Raw genomic sequence first — 22,672 nt, forward strand, 5'->3', positions numbered from 1 at the left:
TCAGATGTAGGCGCTGCCCAGCCCAGGGGTCTTCACGTAGGCGCAGTAGAGCAGAAAGAGCACCAGCGCGGCCAGGGCGGAGAGGTGCACACCCGAGCGGCTCAGGGGCTCCTCCGCATCATCGTATTCCGCCTCTGCCTCCTCTTCCTGCTCCTCCTCCTCCTCCTCCTCCTCCTCCTCCACGTCGTCATACTCCTCATCCAGCACCCACTCCCCAAAGCTCCTGGGTTCCAAGTCTTGATCCTCCAGGGAGATGGCACCGAGGTCTTCATAGAAGCCCTCTGAGGGGAGCGCCCCAGTCATTCTGGAACCTGCAGAGTGACACCAGACCCTTCTAGAAAACACCCCCTTCCCGGCCTGGCTCGCCCACTCCCCTGACACCCGGTGGGTCCATGGTGGTCATGGAGCAGGGACCCTGGGTGGGACACCTCCTGGGTTCAGGGCAGTGACACCCAGGCGCTGGTCACTGGTGTTTCCAGACACATGGGGCCCCACCCCCACCCCTGCTTCCCCTGCAGGCCCCATCCCTGCTCTGTGTGAGTGCCTCCAGCCCACCTACCCCTGCAGGCTGCTCGGCTTCGGCACCACTGAATCCCCAGGACCAGGGAGACAACGCCCAGGAGGGTGCCCAGGGTGATGCAGAGAGACCAGGACAGGGTCTCCACCTGGGGGGCTGCAGGAGGGACTGAGGGAGGACCTGTGGGGCACAGGGAGGGGCAGGGCATTGTGACCTAGGCTCGATGACCCAGGCCTCTCTGAGAAAGAGGAGGGGGACCTGGGGCAGAGGTGGTTCTTGGCAGCACTCCCTGCTGCTCATCTAAGGTCACTGTCCTGAGGGCACCCGAGTGGAGGCCCCAGGTGGGCAGCCAGGTAAGAGATGGCTGGTGTGATTGCCCAGAGGGAAGGCTCAGGATGAGCCAGGAGTGAGGGTCCTGGGGGGGATGGGACACAAGGGGGAGCACCAGGTGTGACTGACCAGGAAGTTGAGCGCAGCTGGTGGAGCCAGGTGAGTAGGCCCAGTTGGGAGGACCCCCATGGGAGGATACAATTGGACAGGCCCAAGTGGGACAGTCCAGATAGAGAACCCAGGTGGAAACCCAGGTAGATGGCCCTCATTGTCACCACCAACCTTGGCTGTCCTCTGGAGATAGCCCACAGTGCCCAAGAGGACCCAGTGTCCCGGGAGACTGGGCCATCACCAGGGAAAGACCTGGGAGCAGAGGTGGTCAAACCTGATGTCCCCTGTCCCCTAATTCTGAACCCAGTTGAGGGTTTTAGTCAGAGAAGAGCACATGGCCATCACTCACATCTCAGCACACTGTACTCGTCCTGCCTGTCTGCAAAGAGACCAGGGTGCAACTCGGCCTCTGGAAGCCCCTAGGTGCCCGGATGTAGCTGGGGCAGGGGACCCTGAGCTGGGGTCAGAGAATGAGAGCCCCTACCTGAGCGGAGCACCGGCACTGTGGTTTGTGTCTCACCTACAGGGAGAAATGAAGGGAGCAGGTGAGAGGGCGCCTGACAGAGCACGGGGACTCTCCCTCACCCCCCTCCCCTGCTGTGCCTCTCAGACTGGGGTCACAGAGCCACCCCAAGAACAAGACTCAGACAAGGAGCCGAAAGCCAAGTCCCCAGCCCTGCCCTGGTCCGGCCACCCCAGCTCTGGTTCAGAAGGCGGTGCCCAGCCCGCACAGGCCACGCCACTCACCCAGGCACCATACTCCTGCATCCTCCTTATGAGAGCAGTCTCCATGGTCCCAGAGCACTGAGGGGCAGTCCCACAGGGACCCCTCATCGCCCCTGCAGCCAACCTCATCCAGCCACACTGGCCCAGAACCAGGTCCGAAGGCTGCCCCCCCAGGGGCGCTTACTGCCCGGCTGCAGCCCAGCTGGCGGCACACCACATCTGCGTCTGCCAAGTCCCAAGCGTCGTCGCACACGGTGCCCCAGGTGCCAGCGTACCAGAGTTCCACTCGGCCTGAGCAGTGATCCTTGCTCCCGCGCACACGCACCCAGTTGCCCTCTGGGAACACAGGGGCTGGCTCAGGAGATGGCAGGAAAGGCGGATGGAGGACAGAGGTGGCCAGGACACACACCTGCACAGGGCTGTGTGCCCGAGCAGTTGGGGGTCTCCCCGGGGACTTGCACAGCTGCTCCTGCTGCTGCTCCTGTGGAGGAAATGGGCCTTGGTGTGCATTTGCAAGACGACCTAAAACTACCCAAGTATCTTTGTCTGTATTTCTTTTTTTTTTTAATCGTTTTATTAGGGGGTCATACAACTCTTATCACAATCCATACATACATCAATTGTGTAAAGCACATTTGTACATTCGTTGCCCTCATCATTCTCAAAACATTTGCTCTCCACTTATGCCCCTGGCATCAGGTCCTCATTTTTCCCCTCCCTCCCCGCTCCCCACTTCCTCATGAACCCTTGATAATTTATAGATTATTTTTTGTCATATCTTGCCCTGTCCGACATCTCCTTTCACCCACTTTTCTGTTGGCCATCCCCCAGGAAGGAGGTCACATGTAGATCCTTATAATCGCTTCCGCCTTTCCAACTCACCCTCCCTCTACGCTCACAGTATCACCACTCACACCACTGGTTCTGAAGGGATCATCCGCCCTGGATTCCCTGTGTTTCCGGTTCCTATCTGTACCAGTGTACATGCTCTGGTCCAGCCATACTGTATGTCTATGGCCCTTCCCTTCCTACCAATCACCGCATAAACATGCCACACTACTACACATCCTTCAGAGTGGTTTCCTTGGCCAGCTGTTTCAAAACACCAGCCAATCCAAGGAGCGAGGTGAGGCTCTCTACTCCCCTAAAGATTCCCATATGGGAAACCCACAGGAGCAGTTCTGCCCTGTCGACAGGGTCACCCAGAGTGGGACTGAACTTGATGGCAGTGGGTTTGTCGTGGTTTGTTGGAGGGGAAAGAGTAGGCTGTTAGCCAAGAGATGCTCCCATAATCACACACAAACACCACACATACACATACACCATACACAGAGAGAGAGACACACACAAACTGACAGACACACACACTGCACACCATACACACACACATACACACCACACAAACACATCCTGCAGTGGGAGCCCGAGAGACCCACAAACTGTCTCTGGTGACTGGGAGACAAGTCCCTAAGGGATGACCTCAGAAGCACCTTTGCACCCAGTGGTCTTGTGTTGCCCAGAGATCTGGGTTGGGATTCAGCCACCTGGGGGAGGGGGGGAGCTGAGACTGCTCAGCTCAGCACCTTTGCCCATTGTGTCCCATGAAGAAGCCGCCCCCAAGAAACCAGCTGCCCACTGATCTCAGCAACAGATGGGCCAGGTGCCCCTTATCACCCGGCCCTGTCCACAAACAACCCCCGCTCCCATCTATCCACCCCCGCCATGCAGCCCACTCACCCACACACATCATCCAGGCTTCCTCTATGCCGGAGCAGGAATGCGCATCCCAGGGGGCCGAAGGACACTGCCACAAGGACACATCCTGCCGTTCCCGACACTGCACAGAGGCCACCCACAGGGGCCCCTGGGAGCGCCCAGTCCCTGTCCTGGTCTGGAGCTGCCCATGGGACCCGCAGCCCAGCTGCGCGCACAGGAGCCCCAGAGAGGCCGTGCTCAGGGTCTGGCACATGCCCCCCCAGGTTCCATTGTAGAAGACTTCCAGGCGCCCCGCGCACGGCCCGCTGCGGTTCTGCAGCCGCAGATCCGTGAAGCCTGAGGGCAGAGCGGGGTCAGTAAGGCCCATACCCAGGTCTGGAAAGAGGGCGGCTGGGAGAAGGGGGCACGGGACGCACACCTGAGCAGATGGCGCTAGCATCCTCCTTGTGGTCGCAGTCCTGCAGGCCCCAGCCTCCGGACGGGCACTGCCACAGCGCCCCCTCCGCGCCCCTGCAGCCCAGCTCAGCCAGCCAGATGCGCCCGGCCCCAGGCCCAAAATGGGCAGAGCCCAGGGCCTGCAGGGCTTGGCCGCAGCCCAGCTGCCTGCAGACCACGTGAGCGTCGCGCAGGTCCCAGCGGTCGTCGCACACGGTGCCCCAGGCGCCGTCTCGAAGCACCTCCACTCGGCCAGCACAGCGCCCCGGCCCGTCTGCCAGGCGCACCCGGATGCTCCCTGTGGAAAGGCTGAGTCAAGTGGCCGCCGCCCCGCGAGGCCGGCCAGGAAGGGCTGGCCCTACTCACCCTCACAAACGACGCCGGCGTCGCCGAAGCTCCCCTCGGGCACCCTGGCAGACGCGGACGCAGACAGGTTGCACTGCGTCAGGCGGGTCTCCGTGCCCAGACAGCGCACGCGGCTCACCGCCACCGGCCTGGCCCCGCCGCCCGTGACTGAGCTGGTGTAGGCGCGCTCGGCCGCGCCGCACTGGAGCTGCCGGCACGCGACGTGGGCACCCTGTAGGTCCCACGCGCCGTCCAGCACGCGGCCCCAGAGCCCATCCCGCGACATCTCCAGGCGCCCATCACAGCGGCTCTGCCCGTCCCTCAGCCTCAGGGCGTCGGAGAGACCTGGACACGGAGGAGGAGGGACCCCTTGGATGCCCCCCACATCTTCCTCTGCCTTTCCTCCCTTCCTCCTCCTCGGCCACCTCATTGGCACACTGATCTCCCCGTCTCCGAAAAGAATCTTTCTGTTCGCTTGTGACTACCCTCGGTGTTGCCTCGGGTGACCTTGTCCTCCCCTTGCACCAGCCCCTGAGCCTCCCCGCGGCTGCCCCGCTGCTGGTCAGATGGCTGCGTGCCTCACCCAGCACCCACCTGAGCAGACCGCGGTCGCCGCGTTTCCCAGGGCGCAGGCGGGTGCTCCGAAGGTGCTTGCCGGACAACTCCAGAGATGGGGCTCTGTTCCCACACAGTGAAACACGTCTCGCCAGATGGGACTTTTCCCTCCGCCAAAGTAGCCGCCTTTGTGTGTGGCCACCACGTTGCCACAGTTGAGCTGATGGCAGAGCACGCTGGCATCGGCTAAGTCCCAGTGGGCAGCGCAGAGAGGTGCCCAGACGCCCTGTACCTGGAGCTCCACGCGTCCTGCGCAGCTGCTGCTGCCATTCGCCAGCCGGAACCCTGATGACACACGGCAAGTCAGAGAGCCATGAGTCTTCGGGGAGCTACAAACCTACCCCCTCAACAACTGTGCTGGGGAAACGGTCAGAATCAGCCTTCTCCAAATGAGGGCCAAGGCCGAAAGTTCCAAGAAAACACAGTGGGGGAAGGCCACCACAGAGTAGTGAGGGGGCTGCGGACACTTTGAAGAAGTTTCCCTAAACAGTCGTCGCGCATGCTGAGAGGATGGGAGCTGTTTCTCCTAGCCCGGCCTAGCCTGGTTTCATTCTAGCCCACGGCTAAACTAACAGAGTGCAGACAGCGACCACACACAGCCAGTCTTTGAAAATTGGTTTACAAGCTATTCTACTCAAAGAATGCACCAAGACATGCTAAGATCATTGGAAAAAGACAAAGGCTATGAGAAAATCTAGACACCGGAAAAGCCAGTTGTCATACACACACGCTCTTCAATAGGATTAACAGTCAATTTCTAATCAACTCCATGGAACCTACAGACAGGGGTAATACATATAGAGTACTGAGGGGGGTGGGGCATTGCCACCCAAGAATTCTATACCTAGAAAAATTATCCTTCAAAAACGAGTGAGAAATTACTCTGTTATCAGAGAAATAAAAAGTGATCATTTGGATGCCAATCGTAAGAGAAAGGCTCTACGGAGCCCTTCAGGCTGAACCGCAAGCACAGACGGGACTCAGAGCCACGCGTGCAGATGAGAAACACCATGCGGACAACTGAACAGCAAATAGAAAAGCTACTACTATTGTAATGGTTGTTTGTATTTTCTCTTTTTGATACATTATTTAGAAGTGAAATCTATAAAACCGTAGTTGTCAACTGATTTGAAGAAGCACATATTGTAATGAATGACAATATCAGTATGAGCAGGAAAATGGAACAGTATATATGCAGAGGGTTATTTTTTTAATAATTTTATTAGCACTTCACCCACATGTCATACATTCAATAATTAAATCCTATCAAGAAGAGTTGTATAGTTATCACAGTTGATTCTAGAACATTTTCTTCTTCCTTGGACTTATTGTTATTCATGTAATGTTTTCTAATTGTGACAAAAATATGTTCTCCAATTCCACATCTACATGTATAATTCAATGCCATTGATTATACCAAGCAGGGTTTTTTAATACTATATTGACAACTATATGGTTATAAAATACAAATGTTAATTTTACTCTCCAGGGTAACCACTAAAAAAAATTTTTTTTAATAGAAAATGACCAAGAAACCAAAACAGTACACAAGAAAGAAAACAAACCCAAAAGCATGCAGTGCTGGAGGAACTGACGTAAAGATCTAAGACTTGTAGAAGGGAGAGTAACATGCCTAATGGAAGTCCAAGCTCATTAGTAATGAACTGTTTTGTTTTTTGTTTTCTTGTAAATGGGATAAACTCTTTAACAAAAGGCAAACCGTGACAGAATTTTTTTAATGTACCAATTGCATGTTGTCTACAATAAGTTCCCTTTCTTTTTAAAATTTTTTTGTTGTGCATTGGGTGAGGATTTGCAGAGTTGATCCGTGTTCTGTTCAATAATTCATGCACATCTTGTCTCATGCCATTCGTTGCAATCCACACAGTGTGGCATCACTTCCCCCACTTCCTCTCTGTGTTTCCCATGTTCATTCCTCCTCCTTTACTAATCCTTCTGAACTTTGTCCTTAGGTAAATATTGCCCCTTCTGCTCTCCAATGGTTAATTATTCTAAGATGTTATTATTCCCCACTTTTTTCAAGGAACCCTCGTGGTTTAGTGAGTTATGTACTGGACTGTTAACTGCATGACCCGCAGTTCAAACTCACCACTGCCTCCTTTAAGATGTACAGGCTCATAAACCCCAAGGGATAGTTCCACTCTGTCCTTCTACATGGGTAATTCAGTGGGGCCATTATGGGGCCACCATGAGTCAGAATCAACTAGACAGCAGTGAGTTTGTTGGTTTGTAGTTGATTGGCTGAAAATGGAGCCAAAGGAGTGAGTTTATTTAAAGATCTGAAGGGCGAATAAAGGCACAGTCTTTGGAGTTCCACTAGTCTCTGTCTTACCAGTGAGCTGGTCTTACTGTATGGTTTTTAGTTTGTTCAACATTTTTCTCCCACTCTATCGAGGACCTTCTAGGTTAGGGTGATTCCTTTCAGAGTAGTTGGTAGTGGCAGCCAGGCACCATCTAATTCTTCTGGTAAGACTCATGGAGACCGATGGTCGTGTGGCCCATTCGTCCATAGCACTAACTGAACGAGGTCACTTGAGGTCACAAGACATCAATCCATTAAAAGTGGAAGAATGGAGAAAGATATCCATGAAAATGGTAACTAAAAGAGAGTTAGGGTGACGACTGAAATCAGACAAAATAAACTTTAAGTCAAAATTTGTTTACATGAGGAATAGTACATTACATATCACTATAAGTGCCCCTCTGTGTGTGTGTATGTGTGTGTAACAACAGAGTTCCAAAAGCAAAAATATGACAAAATTGAAGGGAGAAATAAAAAATTCAACAATAATAGCTGGAGACCAATTATGAGGAAAGAATAATATCCTTCCAGAATTACTACCTTGTTTCCCAAAAGTCACACCAAAGTTGTGTCATTCCTCAACTGAAATGTAGCTAATCTCAGGACTTCAAAAAATAGCAGAATTGTGGGCATAGTATATGCCTTCTAATGTGACAGCTTTGCTTCGCTAAATTCTATATCAGTAAAGGTTGTGCCTTGATAGGAGGGGGGAATAATAGCTATAGGCATCAATACCTTACTTTCAACAATTGATACAACTAGACAGAAGACCAGTAAGGAAACAGAGGACTTAAACAAAAGTATAATCCAGCCAGAGGCAACAGATACATATAGAACACTCCATCCACAAATACTAAAAAGCGAATAAATAAATAAATTATGCAGAGTTGCAGGTTACAAAATCAACACATAAAATCGGTTTTGTGTGTGTACACTAGTAATGAATCTGATAAGCAGATTGTGATAAGCTCCATTTAGCATAGCCTGGGAAGGAGTAAAGAAAGCTTAGACACATGTGACGGCACCCTATGTTCATATCCTGAAAGACGTAATGCTACACAAAGTTATCCTAAGAAATCCATATAAAAACCCATTGCCCTTTGGGTCTGGAAAGAACAATCACCAAATTCACGTTATTTTGAAAGGGACCCTGAAAAACCAAAACTATCTTGAACATAGTTGGAGGACACACGTTTTCCATATTCCAAAACATACTACAAAGCCACAGTAAGCAAAACAATGTGGCACTAGCAGAGACAACTAGTTTTTGACAAGGGTGTCAAGACCACTAACTGGACAAAGAATAGTCTCTCCAACAAGTGATGAAACAACTGGCTAATACATGTAAAACAATGATGAACCCTTCCCTCACACCATATACAAAAATAAACTCAAAGTCTCAGTGAAAGAGCTACAATTATGACACTTAGAAGAAAATGTAAAGCTAAATATCTATGTCTTTAGGTTAGACAATAGTCTCTTACATATAATGATTCTTTTTAAAAAACTGAAGAGGAGGAAATAGATCAATTGAATTTCATCAGAGTGTGAAATTTTGTGTGTCAAGAAACCATCCAAAAAAGTGAAATGAAAACCTACAGAACAGGAAATGTTTGCCAAGTATTTATCTGATGAGGATCTAGTATCCTGAAAATATAAAGAACTGTGATAATTAAACAACAAGAGACAAACAACTCAGGCCCAAAATGGACAAAAGCCTTGAATAGACATTTCTTGCACAAAATATGCAAACAGCCAGTAAGCACATGATATGTTCAAAGTCGTGATGAAAACGTGTTATCAAGACTCTACAGAGATTGGAGGCCTCCCTTGGGTATTGCTGAGGGCCCTGGTGGTGGAGGGGCTGCAGTTGGACGGCTAACTGCAGGGTCAGCAGCTTGAAACCACCGGATGCTGGCAAGGGAAAGAAGGGCTTTCTACTCCCAGTAGGAGTTACAGTCCCAACAACTCACAGGCGCAGTTCTGCCCTGCCTGTGGGCTCCCGATGATGGTGGTGGGTTTGAATCTTCGCATACATTGCTAGTGGAAATATAAAACGGTGCAGCCACTGTGGAAAGCAGTTTGGTACTTCTCCAAAGTCACACCTAGAATCACCGGGTGACCCATACGAGGAGGAGAGAAATGAAAGCATGCCCACACAATGTTGACTGTTGCAGGATTGATAGCAGCCAGATGGTGGAAACAACCCAAAGGCCTACCAAGGGCTGAGTGGGTGACCAGACGTGGGGCAGCCACGCAGCAGGGTGACACTCTGACCCATGCTCTGACAAGGAGGAGCCTGACATCACTGTGAAGAAGCGAGACACAAAGGGCCCGTTTATGTCCTTCCTGGGCAGCGCCATGCTGAAAGCAGCAGCGCCTAGAAAGGCAGTGGCTGGGAAGAAAATGATATGGAGGCGCGGGCAGAACCAGGGAGGTGGAGAGTCCTGCTGGGGGGCAGGGGGTTGGTGGGGTGACGGGGAACATGCTCCAGAAAGGGATCAAGGTAGAGGTTGCAGAGCATGGTGTGGGTACTATTCATGGCTGAATTGTACAACAGCACGAAGCAGCGTAGCCTAATGCTCCAGGCCGTGGCACTGTACCAGGGAATAGGGGTCACTCCACAGAAGACCAAGAAATGAAGGTAGTGTAGGTTGCCCCCATGAATCAGGTGTGCCTGGGTGAGTGTCCACACCTGATTCAGGTCCCTAACCTGGTCCAGGGATGGCAGTGATGGGAAGACACATGACCTTGAGCTGTCCACACCCTACGGAACAGAACAGAATCTACCTCACAGTACCACGTGCCCAGTCACCCCACCCTGACCCGCTCAGTCCCTGCCCTGGGGATATGGGATCCTGATGACTTACTTTCTCCTGAGCATCTGAGCCCAGCATCATGGCTGTGGTCACAGGGTTCCAGGCGACCAGCCCCCCGAGGGCAGTGGAACAGCAGGGTTTCGTTGCCCACACAGTGGAAGGCCTCAGTCCACACAGGCCCGGTGCCAGGACCGAAGTGTGCACCCCGGGGTGTGGAGACAGCTGAGCCACACTGCAGCTCCCTGCAGATGACGTGGGCCATGGACAGGTCCAGGTCGGCGTCACAGACAGTGCCCCAGGTCAGCCCTCGCTGCACCTCCAGGCGTCCAGCACAGGGGTGCTCTCCTCCCACTAGCCGGACCTCCGTGTGCCCTGAGAACAGACATTGCTCTGGGCAACACCCAAGGGACAATGGACTCTGGACACCCATGGGCCAAGGCAAGATCTGTGGGGATCTCTCTGTGGGATGACCTGCCCTTCCCTTGGATCTTCAAAGACAGAGGATGTAGGGGGTCCAGAGGCACAGCCCGAGACAGCTCCATCTTGGAGAAGGAGTCCTTCAAAACCCACTGGTGCCAGGTCCGATGAAGACATCCTGAATGACAGCCCCATACACCCAAGAGACCCTCCTCTTAATACCCCCCTTCTTGCTGGGCCCAGCTCCAGCTCCCTATGAGTAATCCCTGTGGCAGAGAGCCCATCCTGGTGGGATTCCAGGCACTGCGACACAGGGTTTCTGGACCCAGCGGACCAGTAAAATGATCATCCATCACCCTTTCCTAGAAGAAGGGCTCTCCCTGGTCCTGGGACAAAGCTATGGCAAGTGGCACCGATCAGCCCCTGGTTCCCTACTGAGAGAAAGGGCCCTGCAGAATCCCTGCTGGCATTCCTACCGGAGCACACAACATCTGTATACGTGGAGAGCTGGCACTGGCCCAGGAAGTTCAAGTTGAGATTGCAATTGAGAATGGTGGACTCTGTCCCCTGGCAGGTCAGAGCCTTGCGGCTGTGATCCTCCGGGAGTTGGTAGACCCTGGACCACTGTAGAGCGGGGCCACACCCCAGTTCCTTGCACACAACGCCAGCCTCCACCCTGTGCAGGTCACACCTCAGTACCGTGAGGTCCGAGCTCCACACCTGGGGGACCCCGGCACAGGGGCTGCCTCTGCCCCCCAGGCTGATTTCACGCTGGATACCACCTGCAGGCACAGAGAGACAGTTGTTCCTCCTATGCCACATCTTCAGGGCAAGCACAGGGCACTCCAGGGCTGTGGCCTGGGAAGGGGTGTGGCTTTGGCTGGATCCCTCTCTTGCCCTCGGTGGCTGCAGACCCTCTCCCTAGGATTGCTCCTTTGTGGCCTTGTGCTAGCCCACCATCAGGCCATGTTAAGTCATTTCCAGGCTTTAGGCCATGCAGAGGGGTTTGGCGACCTGGAGATGTGCTGGGGACCCTGGGGACATGCCCTGCTGGTGGAGGGAAATACGGAGAAGAACCGCTCGTGGACCAGAGACAGAAGCCTGGAGAGCAAGGGAGAAGGAAATGAGATAGGCATGGGCAGAACAGGTGCAGGCGGCCAGCCAGCCCCAGCACAGCACAGCTGAGAACAATGGGACCGGGGTTACCAGCTCCCATGGGCCTGTTAGAACCCTGATCTGGACTCCCAAGTTCTGAGAATCTGATCAGGGAGTCTAGCCTGGCCGGTAGGGGCCAAAACCCCCTTACCTGCCCCCACCCAACACACACCCTACCTGAGCAACTCATCACCGCTACACACTGGCACCTGCAATCCTGCAGCGGCCCCCAAGCCCCCAGGTCACACTCAAGGATCAAGGACTCGTTTCCCCAGCAGTGGATGCCCAGCATCCAGGGCGGGCCCCTCTCCAAGGGTCTCAGCACATAGGTGGAGGCCGAGGACACCTTGCCGCAACCCAGCTGTCTGCAGGCCACAGACGCCTCCACCAGACCCCATCGATCACCGCACACAGGGCCATGCTCCCCGCTAGAATGGACTTCCACCATGCCCTCGCAGTGGTTTCCACCTCCCAGGAGGCTCAGGGATCTCTTGCCAGCAGGGTCTTCTGAGCAAGAACACAGAGCAGACATGAGGGTCAAAGATGTTGGGGGATTCCAGTCCTAAGAAGAGAGGACTTGGGAGCTAAGCCCCTCTTGGAATACAGACCCCTTCCTTTATCTCAAACCCCTCTCACTGTCCCCATTCTGAGACACCAAGTACTTTACTGGAAGGGAAAGTTGGCAAAGCCACAAATAAATCTGGTGACCCTCTGTCCAGCTGTGGTCCTCCACTTCCACCCTCTACCCTCCCCTCTTGGATACAGGGACCTGGACACCTACGGGGGTGCTGACCGCAAGTTTCTACCCTGGCTGCAAACACTGACCTGCAGGGAGGGTCCAGCAGGCAAGGAGAAGGGGCCATAAGCGCTGCAGGCATGAAGCCATGGCTGGTCGCATTGGCAGCAACCACGTCCCAGCGACCTGCCCCAGTGCTGTGGTGCGCTCACACATAGCAGGGTCTCAGAGGGGCGGGGCACCAGTGAACCAATTGGTGCTCTGCACCCTGAACCCCAGTTCCCAGCAAAAGGAGAGCTTCCTGCAGAGCTGGGGCCAGAAGGGAGGCAGGCAGAGAGGTGTGTACTCAGCTGCCTGGGGAAGACCCCAGGGCCCTGCAGGAAGCGCACAGCATTTGTCATTTGTTGCACTCACAAAACAGGCAGTGTTGGAAACCTAAGATCACTCTGAGCTCAAGTGTACAATAAACAGACACCCTGACCTGTGACCTCAATCTGTCCCTTGGAAGTGAGTTCTGTGCACACCCCTCTCTGGGTGAGGATGTGCAACCTGAGGAAAGCAGCACACCCATTCACAAGAAGAACACGCTGGAGGGTAAAGGATGCACACACAGCAGAAAACAGAACGGAGGTTGGGACTCCTCCTAAATCAGTTGTTCTCAACCTGTGGGTCGCAACCCCTTTGGGGGGGGTCGAACGACCCTTTCACAGGGGTTGCCCGATTCATAACAGTAGCAAAATGACAGTTATGAAGTAACAACAAAAATAATTTTATGGTTGGGGGGTCAGCTCAACATGAGAATCTGTATTAAAGGGCTGCAGCATTAGGAAGGTTAAGAACCACTGCCCTAAAGAGAAGACTGAAGAGCCCGGTGGGAAAGCTTAAACAGAAAACACTTGCCTCTGGGCATCAAAGGACTTCACCCAATATTGGAATAAAGAGCCCATGACGGAGAAATTTTGGCAACTGCACACCAGACCAGGGTCTTATCTCCAAAACCTGGAAAAATGGCAACACCTCAACACGGAAAATCCGATCTAAAAATGGGCAGAGGACACGAAGAGACAGTTCCCCAAAAAGACATCCAGGGAGCCAACAAGCATGAAGAAATGCTCGCAATTTCTAGCCACAGGAGAGGTGTTAATCAAAACATGGATGAGATGCCACTGGCATTGATAGCAACATTCAAAAACCAGAAGATGGCAAATGCTGGCGGGGGTGTGGTGAGACCCTCATCACTGCTGGTGGGACAGTGGACAGGACTACCACTGTGGGAAGTGGTTTTGCGCTTCCTCAAACTGGGACTGGAAATCCCATATGACCCAGCAAGCCCTCTGCTCACTATGCACCCTAAAGAAATAAGGAACAAAACATCAGCAGACATAAGCATGCCCATGTTCATCACCATGCTGTTCACCACAGCAGATAGAAAAACGGACCGAGGGATTGGGGCCACACACACACAACAGAGGGTCGTTGTTTTCAAGGCTCATCCTTGATTTCAAGGGAGGAACAGAACTAGTTATCGGGAGCTTCGATTACATACTTAAATTGTTCAATACAGAACTGGAAATACAGGGATTCCAGGGCGGATGATCCCTACAGGACCAGTGGTGTGAGTGGCGATACAGGGAGGGTAGAGGGAGAGTAGGTAGGAAAGAGGGAACCAATTACAAGGAACTATATGTGATCTCCTCCCTGGGGGATGGACAGCAGAAAAGTGGGTGAAGGGAGATGTCGGACAGGGAAAGATATGACAAAATAACAATTTATAAATTATCAAGGGCTCATGAGGGAGGGGGGGAGGGAGAAGGGAGGGGGAAAATGAGGATCTAATGCCAGGGGGGCTTAAGTGGAGAGGAAATGTTTTGAGAATGATGAGGGCAATGAATGTACAAATGCGCTTTCCACAGTTGATGTGTGTTTGGATTGTGATAAGAGTTGTATGAGCCCCTAATAAAATGATTTTTAAAAAGAAAAATAAATTGTTCAATACAAAAATGATTATCTGCAGCCCCCACCTCTTCCCCGCGCCCATGCAGGCCGCCCAGGAGGCCATGCGAGTCTTGCAGTGCCTCACTTCATGCTGCACAGAGACCAGGGACAAGGAGGAAGCAGCTCTGAAATCTAGTCTTTTTAATGCCCATAAATGTGTATGTCAGATCATGTTTTCCCACCTAATTAAACCCAGTTCAAAACCAAAAAAAAAAATGATTATCTGAAATGTATATCCTCACATAATGCACAGTAAGAAGGGTTGTTTGTTTTTAAGGTCAATGGTTGGCTAGATAAATGAAGGAACCATGCTCCAACAGCGTACTAGCCAGCCTCTAAAAGAATGACATGAACGCCAATTCACAGCCGAGTGTTCAGGAAAACCGATGGCAAAAGGGAGTGTCCCTGGGCTCCTTTTTAAGTAGCGGCTCTCGCCTGTGCCAGCGAAAGTCCACAGGGACTTTATCCACAGTGTTGAAAGAACTCCTTTGCGGGAGATGGGGTGAGAGACAGCATTTCACTTTCTTTTTCTACATTGTGTGGCCCTCCTAACTTTTCTGAAATGAATTTTGAAATACATTATTTTTGCAAACAGTAATTTCTGTAACCCCAAAGATGCACCAGGATCAACTACATAGTTCTTGTGGTATGGTAGAAAATACCATCAAGTGTGGGGCTCTTGATCGAAAATTATTAAGACTTTAAGTTGTTGATAGCAGAGCATTAATTTTTCCATAGTTTTCTTATTTTCCCTCTCATGAATCTCAGCCCTGATATTTATTATTTTATTTTGCTATTAGTAGGATTGTCCTGTTGACTCTGCTCTAAGTGCTGTAAGTTTTGTGTCAGCATATCTATCTTAAATCTCTCTTCCTTTTTCATGTGTAGGTGTATTGCTATCAAATTTTCTCTGATAAATGCCTTTGCTGTGTCCCAAAGATTTTGGTGTGTTGTATTTTCATTCTCATTGGTTTCTAGAAACTTCCTAATTTCATCTCTGATCTGAGCCAGTACGCACTCCTTTTGTAATAGAGAGTTATCCATGCTCCAATTGTTTGCCCTTGTTTTCTTAATTGTCCTTTTGTTGATTTCCGGCTTTATGGCATAGTGGTCAGAGAGCTAAGTCTGTATGAGCTCTATGTGCTTGAATTTACACAGATTCGACTTGTGTCCCAGCATGTGGTCTATTTTTGAGTATGTGCCATGTGGACTTGGAAAGAATTGAAATTTTTTAAAATTTGGATAGAGAGCTCTGAAAATATCTATCAGGTCTAGTCATCTAATCATAAAGTTTAGATCTGTAGCTTCTTTGTTAAGCTTCTTTCCCTGTGATCTATCTTTCTCAGAGAGTGGTGTATTAAAGTCACCTACTATAATTGTTGAGCCTGTAATTTCTTTTTACATCTTTTGGAGTGCTTGACGAATTTCACGGGTCTCTCGGGTGAAATAAATAATATATTTATTATGCTCACTGGTTCTTGGTCTACTTTTCCCTCGAGCATTATATAGTGTCCCTCCTTATCTCTTGTTATGCATTGTACCATGAGATCAATTTTGTCCGGGATTAGGATTGCAACTCCTGCCTTTTTTTGAATTGCCATTTGCTTGGTATATTTTTCTCCAGCCTTTGATTCTCAGCCTATTTTTTGCTTGTAATCTTGAGATGTGTCTCCTGTAGGCAACAGATTGATGGCTTGTGTTTTCCAACACAGTCTACTAGCCTCTGCCTTTTAATGCCTAAGTTCGGTCCATTGATATTCAGAGAGTCCACATCCATCTGTGGACTCTCTGATGTCATCTTGTACCTTCTGTGTTGGGTGTTCTCCTACCTCCCTTTCTTTTCAGTGTGTGTGTGTGCACTTGTATGTGTGCATGTGTGTTTCATTCTTGCCTTCTTTCCACCTTTGAACAAATGCTATATTGAGGGCTGTTTTCTCTTTGTTGCCCTTTGGGTGAGGTGTTCTATGTGGTGTTGCCTTATTTGTACTTGGTGAGTGTTGTTCTGCCAGTACTGGGGTGGCAAGGATCTTTTGAAGGGCTAGGTTTCTTTTAACATATTCTTTGAGTTTTTCCTTGCCTGGGAAAACTCTTACTTCTTCATCTACCTTGATAAATAATTTGGTTGGTTAGAGTATACTTGGGTTTGTGTTATTTTCCTTCAGTTTGGGGACTATGTTACTCCACTCTCTCCTCTTCTTCATAGTGTCTGCTGATAGGTCTGAGCATATTCTTATGTGGGCACCTTTATAGGTGACTGCTTATTTTTCCCTAGCAGCTCTCATGATTTTTCCCTTTTCCTCAAAGTTGGACAGTTTAACTATTAGATGCCTTGGTGACTTCTTCTTGGGATCCAGTCTAGCTGGTGTTCTTTCGGTCTCCTGAATGGTTGCCTGGTTTTCATTCATTAAACTGGGGAAGCTGTCCTCTGAGAATCCCCTTACTATTTTTGCCACTGACTTATACATTGTGTCTTGTTGACGTAGACCAATTATTCTAATGTTGTTCTTCTTCATAGAATTAGACATGGGTCTCGGGTTTTCTTTGGCTTCTCTGATTATCTCGACTGCCTTTCCCATTTGATGAAGTCTGCCTGGCTGTCCTCTAGGTCACTGGTATGATTCTCTGCCTCCTCAAGTCTGGTGGTGAAGTCTGTGAATTTGCTACTGGCTTTTGTCATCTCGTCCCTTTGGTCTTGTATTTCCCTTTGGTGTGTGGCCTTTATCTCCTCTATCATTTAATCCTTTTTCTGTATTGTTTCCCTCATGTTCTATATGACTGCAAGCAGCATTCTGAAGATTTCTTTCTGTGGCAGATCAATGTCTGCTTCTTCTATGCACATCATTAGACTCAGGACTTCTTCCAACATTGCCTTTTGTTTCTCCTGGTTTTTTGTTGATGTTGTTGAGGCTGATTTCTGTTTGCGTTGTATTGTTTTAGAGGAGTTCAGCGCCATTCTCCAGAGAGTTGTAGAACACTGAGCTCTCTGTTTGGGAGACTCGTAGGAATGATTCTTCGAACCACCTGCAGCTAATTGCACTTTGGGGTCGGGCTACTGCTTTATCTTTCTGTGGTTTCCCCTCTTTCCCCAGCCAACCAGTATTCTGTTCTTTGTAGGGCAAGTTGGATGGTCCTCTCAGGGGACACTGGTTATGTGGTTGTGGACCCATGGGGATGGCGCTACACTGGATGATCTCACAGGAAGTTGTGGTGGTGTGGCCCATGGTGGCTTGGGGTGCCTCACTGGGTGTTCCGGGGTGCCTGCTGCAACTGGAGTGCCGTGGAGAGCAGGTGGGTGTGCCCGCTTTTGTGTAGAGCACCATCGATGGTAGGTGGAATTGCCCTAGTCAGCTAGACTGCTGCGTAGGTCAGGCAGAGGTTCCCACAACAGCATAGATTGCTGGAGAGTATTGTTGGAGCTGCCTTAGGCTGTGTGAGGCATGACAGCAGGCAGGGGGAAGTTCCCTCAGCCACATGGGAGCATGAAGCATGGGCAGGGGCTCCCCAAGCCAAATGAAGCACCATGGAAGGTGGGCAGAGCTTCCCCCAGGCATGTGGAGCACCCTCAAAGGAGGGTGGGACTTCCCCCAGCTGCTTAGAGGGCCTTGGAGGGTAGGCATGAGTTCCCCTGAGGCAGAAGGTGGGCAGGATTTCCCCAGCTACATGTTACTCCACAAAGGATAGAGCTCCCCAAGGTGGGTGGAGGGTAGGTGTAATTGCCCTAGCCAAAGGGGAGTGGCCTGGAGACTGGCAGTGGCATGAGAGAGGAAAGAGAGGGTGGGGGGAGAAAAAAAACTGAGCCCACTGAGACTGTGGGGGGAAAGAGAGAAGAAAAATGAAAGTAACTATATAGCTGAGCCAGAATTGCCTGACTATGGGGCTAGAGGGGTTTTAAACCCTGCCCCAAGGCAGCGGTAAGCTGTGGCTGTGCTGAGATAAAGCCTTTAGGCCGGCCAAAGGAGCTCGGCTCTGGCCAATACTGTGGCAGGGCTAAGGTTAAGCCTTAGCTGGCCTCCACAGTGGTAAGCCAAAAACCCACAGCTCCTCAAAACCTAGTGGATCTGTGCCTTCTTATCTTTCTTAACTTTATGATGCTCCCCCTGTGTCCTGATAGTGTGTAATTTCCCTCTCAGTGACTCTCCTGTGCTGATTTCTGCTGAGTCCCTCTAGTGTGTGTTACTCAGTCACCATCTTGCCGGAAGTCCTGTTATATTTTTTCATGTCTTACATTGACCAGTCTCCCTTCACCCACTTTTCTGTGTTTCGTCCCCCAGGGAGGGGGTTATATGTAGATCATTGTGATAGGTCCCCCTTTCTCCCTCCACCTTCCCCTTGCCCTCCTGGTATCGCTCTCATTATTGGGCCTGAGGATTTATCTGTCCTGAATTCCATTTCCAGTTCTTATCTGTACCCATATACATGCTGTGGTCTAGCAGGATTTGTAAGTCAGAATTGGGATCATGGTAGTGGTGGGGAGTGGGGGGAAGCATTAAAGAACTAGAGGAGAGTTGTATGTTTCATCAGTGCTATACTGCACCCTGACTGGCTCATCTCTTCCTTGTGATCCTTTTGTAAGGGGATGTTCAATTGTCCACAGATGGGCTTTGGGTCTTCACCCTGCCCTCCCCCTCATTCACATTGATATGATTTTTTGTTCTGGGTCTTTGATGCCTGACCCCTGATCCTATCAACACCTCATGATCACATAGGCTGGTGTGTTTCTTCCATGTGGACTTTGTTGTTTCTCAGCTAGATGGCCACGTGTTTACCTTCAAGCCTTTTAGACCCTATACACTATATCTTTTGATATTCAGGCACCATCAGCTTTATTCACCACATTTGCTATGCACCCTATGTCTTCAGCTATAGTTACACAATTCATTTTAAATACTTGGATCACAAGTATTTATCTTTCTGATAGTCAGGCACCATCTGGTTTCTTCACCACACTTTACTATAGCATCCATATCTTCAGTGATCCTTTCATGAGGACAAATTTTGAGTAGTACCATGTCATAATAACTAATTTTTCTTACAGTAGAGCCACAATTAAGTGTGAGCTCAAAATCCATTCATATATCTATGGTTTATATATGTCCCTGGTGCACTTAGAGACATTTATCATTTTATTGAGGAACATTATAGTCTATTATATGCAGAATAACAAATTTAGGAGGAACATGGACACATTCATCATCAAAAAAAGCACTTCAAGATCTGTTCTAAAGACAAGCCATTAGGAAGTTTGGTAACATGTTTAAATTGTTGAATATAAAAACCACTATCTGAAATGAAAACACTCATCTACTTCACAATAAAAATGTTTTAATCTATCCTGAAATACCATTTAGTCACAGATAAAATCCATAAGAAAAACCAGTTAATATGAATATTATTCAAATTCACAAACTAAACACTAATGCCAAAGATGAATATATTGAAGATTCTTACCAATTGATGCAATATACCATAAATGCAATCAAGCATGAAATCAAGATGCATTGATAATTACTAGTGATTGAAATAGAAAACTTGGAAATGAAGAAGGGCAGGTAGTTGGAAAATATGGCCATAATGAAAAGACACTGGAGATTGCATGACAGAATTTTGCAAGGTCAACAACTTATTTATCATAAATGTCATATACAGTGATTATACATGTGACCTCGCCAGATGGAATACATGGGAATAAAATTACGACATATGTGGAAAGAGATTGTGGCGAAGTTTAATATCAGAACAAGGCCAGAGGCTGGCTGTGAAAGAGACCACCATATGCAAATTAAAGTTGAAAGTAAAGAAAATTAGAACAAGCCTATAAGCCAAAGTACAACCTTGAGTATATCCACCTAGAGTCAGAAAACATCTCAATGAGTTGATGCATTGAAAACAAATGACTAAAAACCAGGGAAGTTGTGGGATGACATCATTTACAAAGAAACAAAAAGGTGTTTAAAAGACAGAAGAATCAAGCAAGTGAAAGTAGAAATGCTGGGTGACCCAGCAATCTCTACTTGGTATACACCCCAAAGAAACAAAGAACAAAATACAAACAGAAGTATGCACACCCATGCTTATCTTGGCACTGTCCGTAATAGCACACAGATGGAAACCAGCCAAATGCCCAGCTTGGAAGAAGGATAGTTAAACTGTGGTGCATGTATGCAATGTAATGGTATGCATTCCCCAAACTGATGAAGTTGTCAAGCACCTTGCAGCATGGACAAACCTGGAAGATATTAACACACTGCCAGCAAGTCCTTTCCATCTCCTAGCTACCCTACAGGACAGAGCAGAATGGCTTCCATGGGTGTCTGAGACTGTAACACGTTTTAAAGGTAGAAAGCCTTTCTCACAAGCAGGGGCTGGTGGTGTCAAGTGCTGACCTTGCACTCAGCAGCCGGACAGTAACCACGACACTACCAGTGCTCAGCAAAGTCAGCTGTTCTCATAAATACAAGCACTGCCTGAGACCTCTAATTATAAAAGAAATAAAAATGGTTTCACACAAAAAGAAGCAGACTTTGAAAGCTACAGGGAGGTTGAGGGTTGTGGGGAAGGAAAAGAGGAGATTGGGGGAGGTAAGAAAAAAAGAAATGCCAAGGGGAGCAGGGGCAGGGGTGAGACTTTCTGGGGTGCTGCCAGTGTTCTGCTTCCTCACCAGAGTAGTGGTATTCACTTTCTGAAAATGAGGTGAGCTACACAACTGTGTTTTATAGATATTCCCTGGTTCTGTCCCTGTCCTGCATCCAACTTCACCCTACCCTCGCCCTCAGTGCCACACCACCTCTGCCCTACTGCATGTTCAGATACACATCCAGCACCCCCCCTTCCCACAATTCCAGTGCCCTCAGGCCTTGTTCCAGCCCACTGTTTGTCTTACATCACAGGCAGATCTAGGACCTCTGCCCTACTGCATGTTCAGTGCCCAGCACCACCACCACCCCCCCATCAACCCCAGTGCCCTCAGGCCTTCTGCCAGCCCTCTATTTGTCTTACATCACAAGCAGAACTAGGACCAGCCTGCTCTCTGACCTCTTACTTCCAACAAGCTCAGCAGGGTGATGCCAAGAGCCCCTTCTTGAAGGCCAGAGGACACCTCAGCTGTGCTGGGTGGCTGTGAGACAGTGGCAAGGAGGACTGACCAGCCATAGAGCAAGAGGAGTAAGGAAGGCAGGAAAGAGGCCATGGGGGTCCCTGGTGAATGAGTGGGAAGGAGTCCAGAGAGTTTAATAAGCTCTTTATAATAAGCTCTCGCGCGGATTGCAGGCCTCCTCTTCCCAGATGGCCTTCGACCTGAGCTCACCATCACTGCTTACTGGGTAGCACTGCACGCGGTCCTCCATCCCCGCCTGAACGGTGGCCCCAAGGTGCGAGGAGACCCGCTGGTGGTTCCAGGAGAGAGACACAAGGGGACGGTTATGGGTTGGATTGTTTCCCTAAGAGCTACATGGGAGCTCTCTGCCCACTGTTCCTCGAAGTGTGGCCACTTGTGGAAAGGGTGGCTCTTTGGTTATAGGAATTAGTTTGTACTAAGTCCATTGCGACTCACAGTGAGTGTGTAGGGGCGAGTAGAAGCTCCCCTTGTGGGTTTCCCAGGTTCCAAATCTCTACAGTAGAAGGCAGCCTGGCCATTCTCCTGCTGGAGGGGCCGGGTGATTAGCGGGCCAGCACAGCCCACTGAGCCATGAGGGCTCCTTCCCTGAGGTCAAGTGGGTCCCAAATCTATTCCCTCCTGAGTGCTCTCTCAGAAATGGAAATCCGAGAAGCACACAGCACCGCCTGAGGACCTGAAGACACAGGCAGGTGCACCTGCAGGCAGAGGAAGGCCCGTTGCTGCTGGACGCCTAAGGAGGCCAGGAGGGACTCTGCCCCAGCTGTGCCCAGCAGTCTACGTCCTGAACTGTACTCAGTATGTCGAAGTCATATTCTTGTGTGCTGACACCGGGAGGTTAACACAAGGACCCTCTGCAGATCCTCAGCGCCCCTGGGCTCCTGTCACCTGGTCTCTCAAAGTCCCCGAGGAGTAAGGACAATCACATGCGATGAATCAGCAAGAGAATGCAATCCCCTCCACCCGCCCCTCTATATGGGGTCACCCCTTAGCCCCTCAGGGTCACCTCTGCAGCTCTCTGGGGTGGGACGGCTCACAGCTGCAGATAGGGCCCAAAGAGAACCCCTGGAGCCAGCCTGAGCTGCAGGTGCCGCCAAGCAGGGAGAGGGCGCCGAGAAGGCGGGCTGTGGGAGCTGACGGAGGACACACCAGGGAGGCGCTCAGGGGCTCAGATGCAGGCGCTGCCCAGCCCAGGGGCCTTCACGTAGGCGCAGTAGAGCAGAAAGAGCACCAGCGCGGCCAGGGCGGAGAGGTGCACACCCGCGCGGCTCAGGGGCTCCTCCACATCATCGTATTCCTCCTCCTCTTCCTCCTCCTCCTC

General features: G+C 50.3%; 1 protein-coding gene across 1 annotated transcript; it reads right to left on the reverse strand.

Moving 5' to 3' along the window:
* On the reverse strand, window positions 1–21,583 carry SCART1 (scavenger receptor family member expressed on T cells 1). The gene is made up of 15 exons (XM_045291370.1): window positions 21,557–21,583; window positions 21,273–21,354; window positions 11,653–12,016; window positions 10,831–11,102; window positions 9,989–10,309; window positions 4,775–5,080; window positions 4,202–4,525; window positions 3,819–4,133; window positions 3,422–3,736; window positions 1,706–2,020; window positions 1,443–1,478; window positions 1,308–1,337; window positions 560–697; window positions 184–281; window positions 1–108 (listed from the first exon to the last, which is right to left on the reverse strand). Exons 1-15 carry the CDS (start codon window positions 21,581–21,583, stop codon window positions 1–3), a joined length of 3,051 nt encoding a protein of 1,016 aa, XP_045147305.1.
* Window positions 21,584–22,672: the final 1,089 nt, after the last annotated feature.

This window comes from Echinops telfairi, unplaced genomic scaffold (assembly GCF_000313985.2).
Source record: "Echinops telfairi isolate 266 unplaced genomic scaffold, ASM31398v2 ScPeMD7_70;HRSCAF=299, whole genome shotgun sequence".
NCBI classification, from domain to species: domain Eukaryota; kingdom Metazoa; phylum Chordata; class Mammalia; order Afrosoricida; family Tenrecidae; genus Echinops; species Echinops telfairi.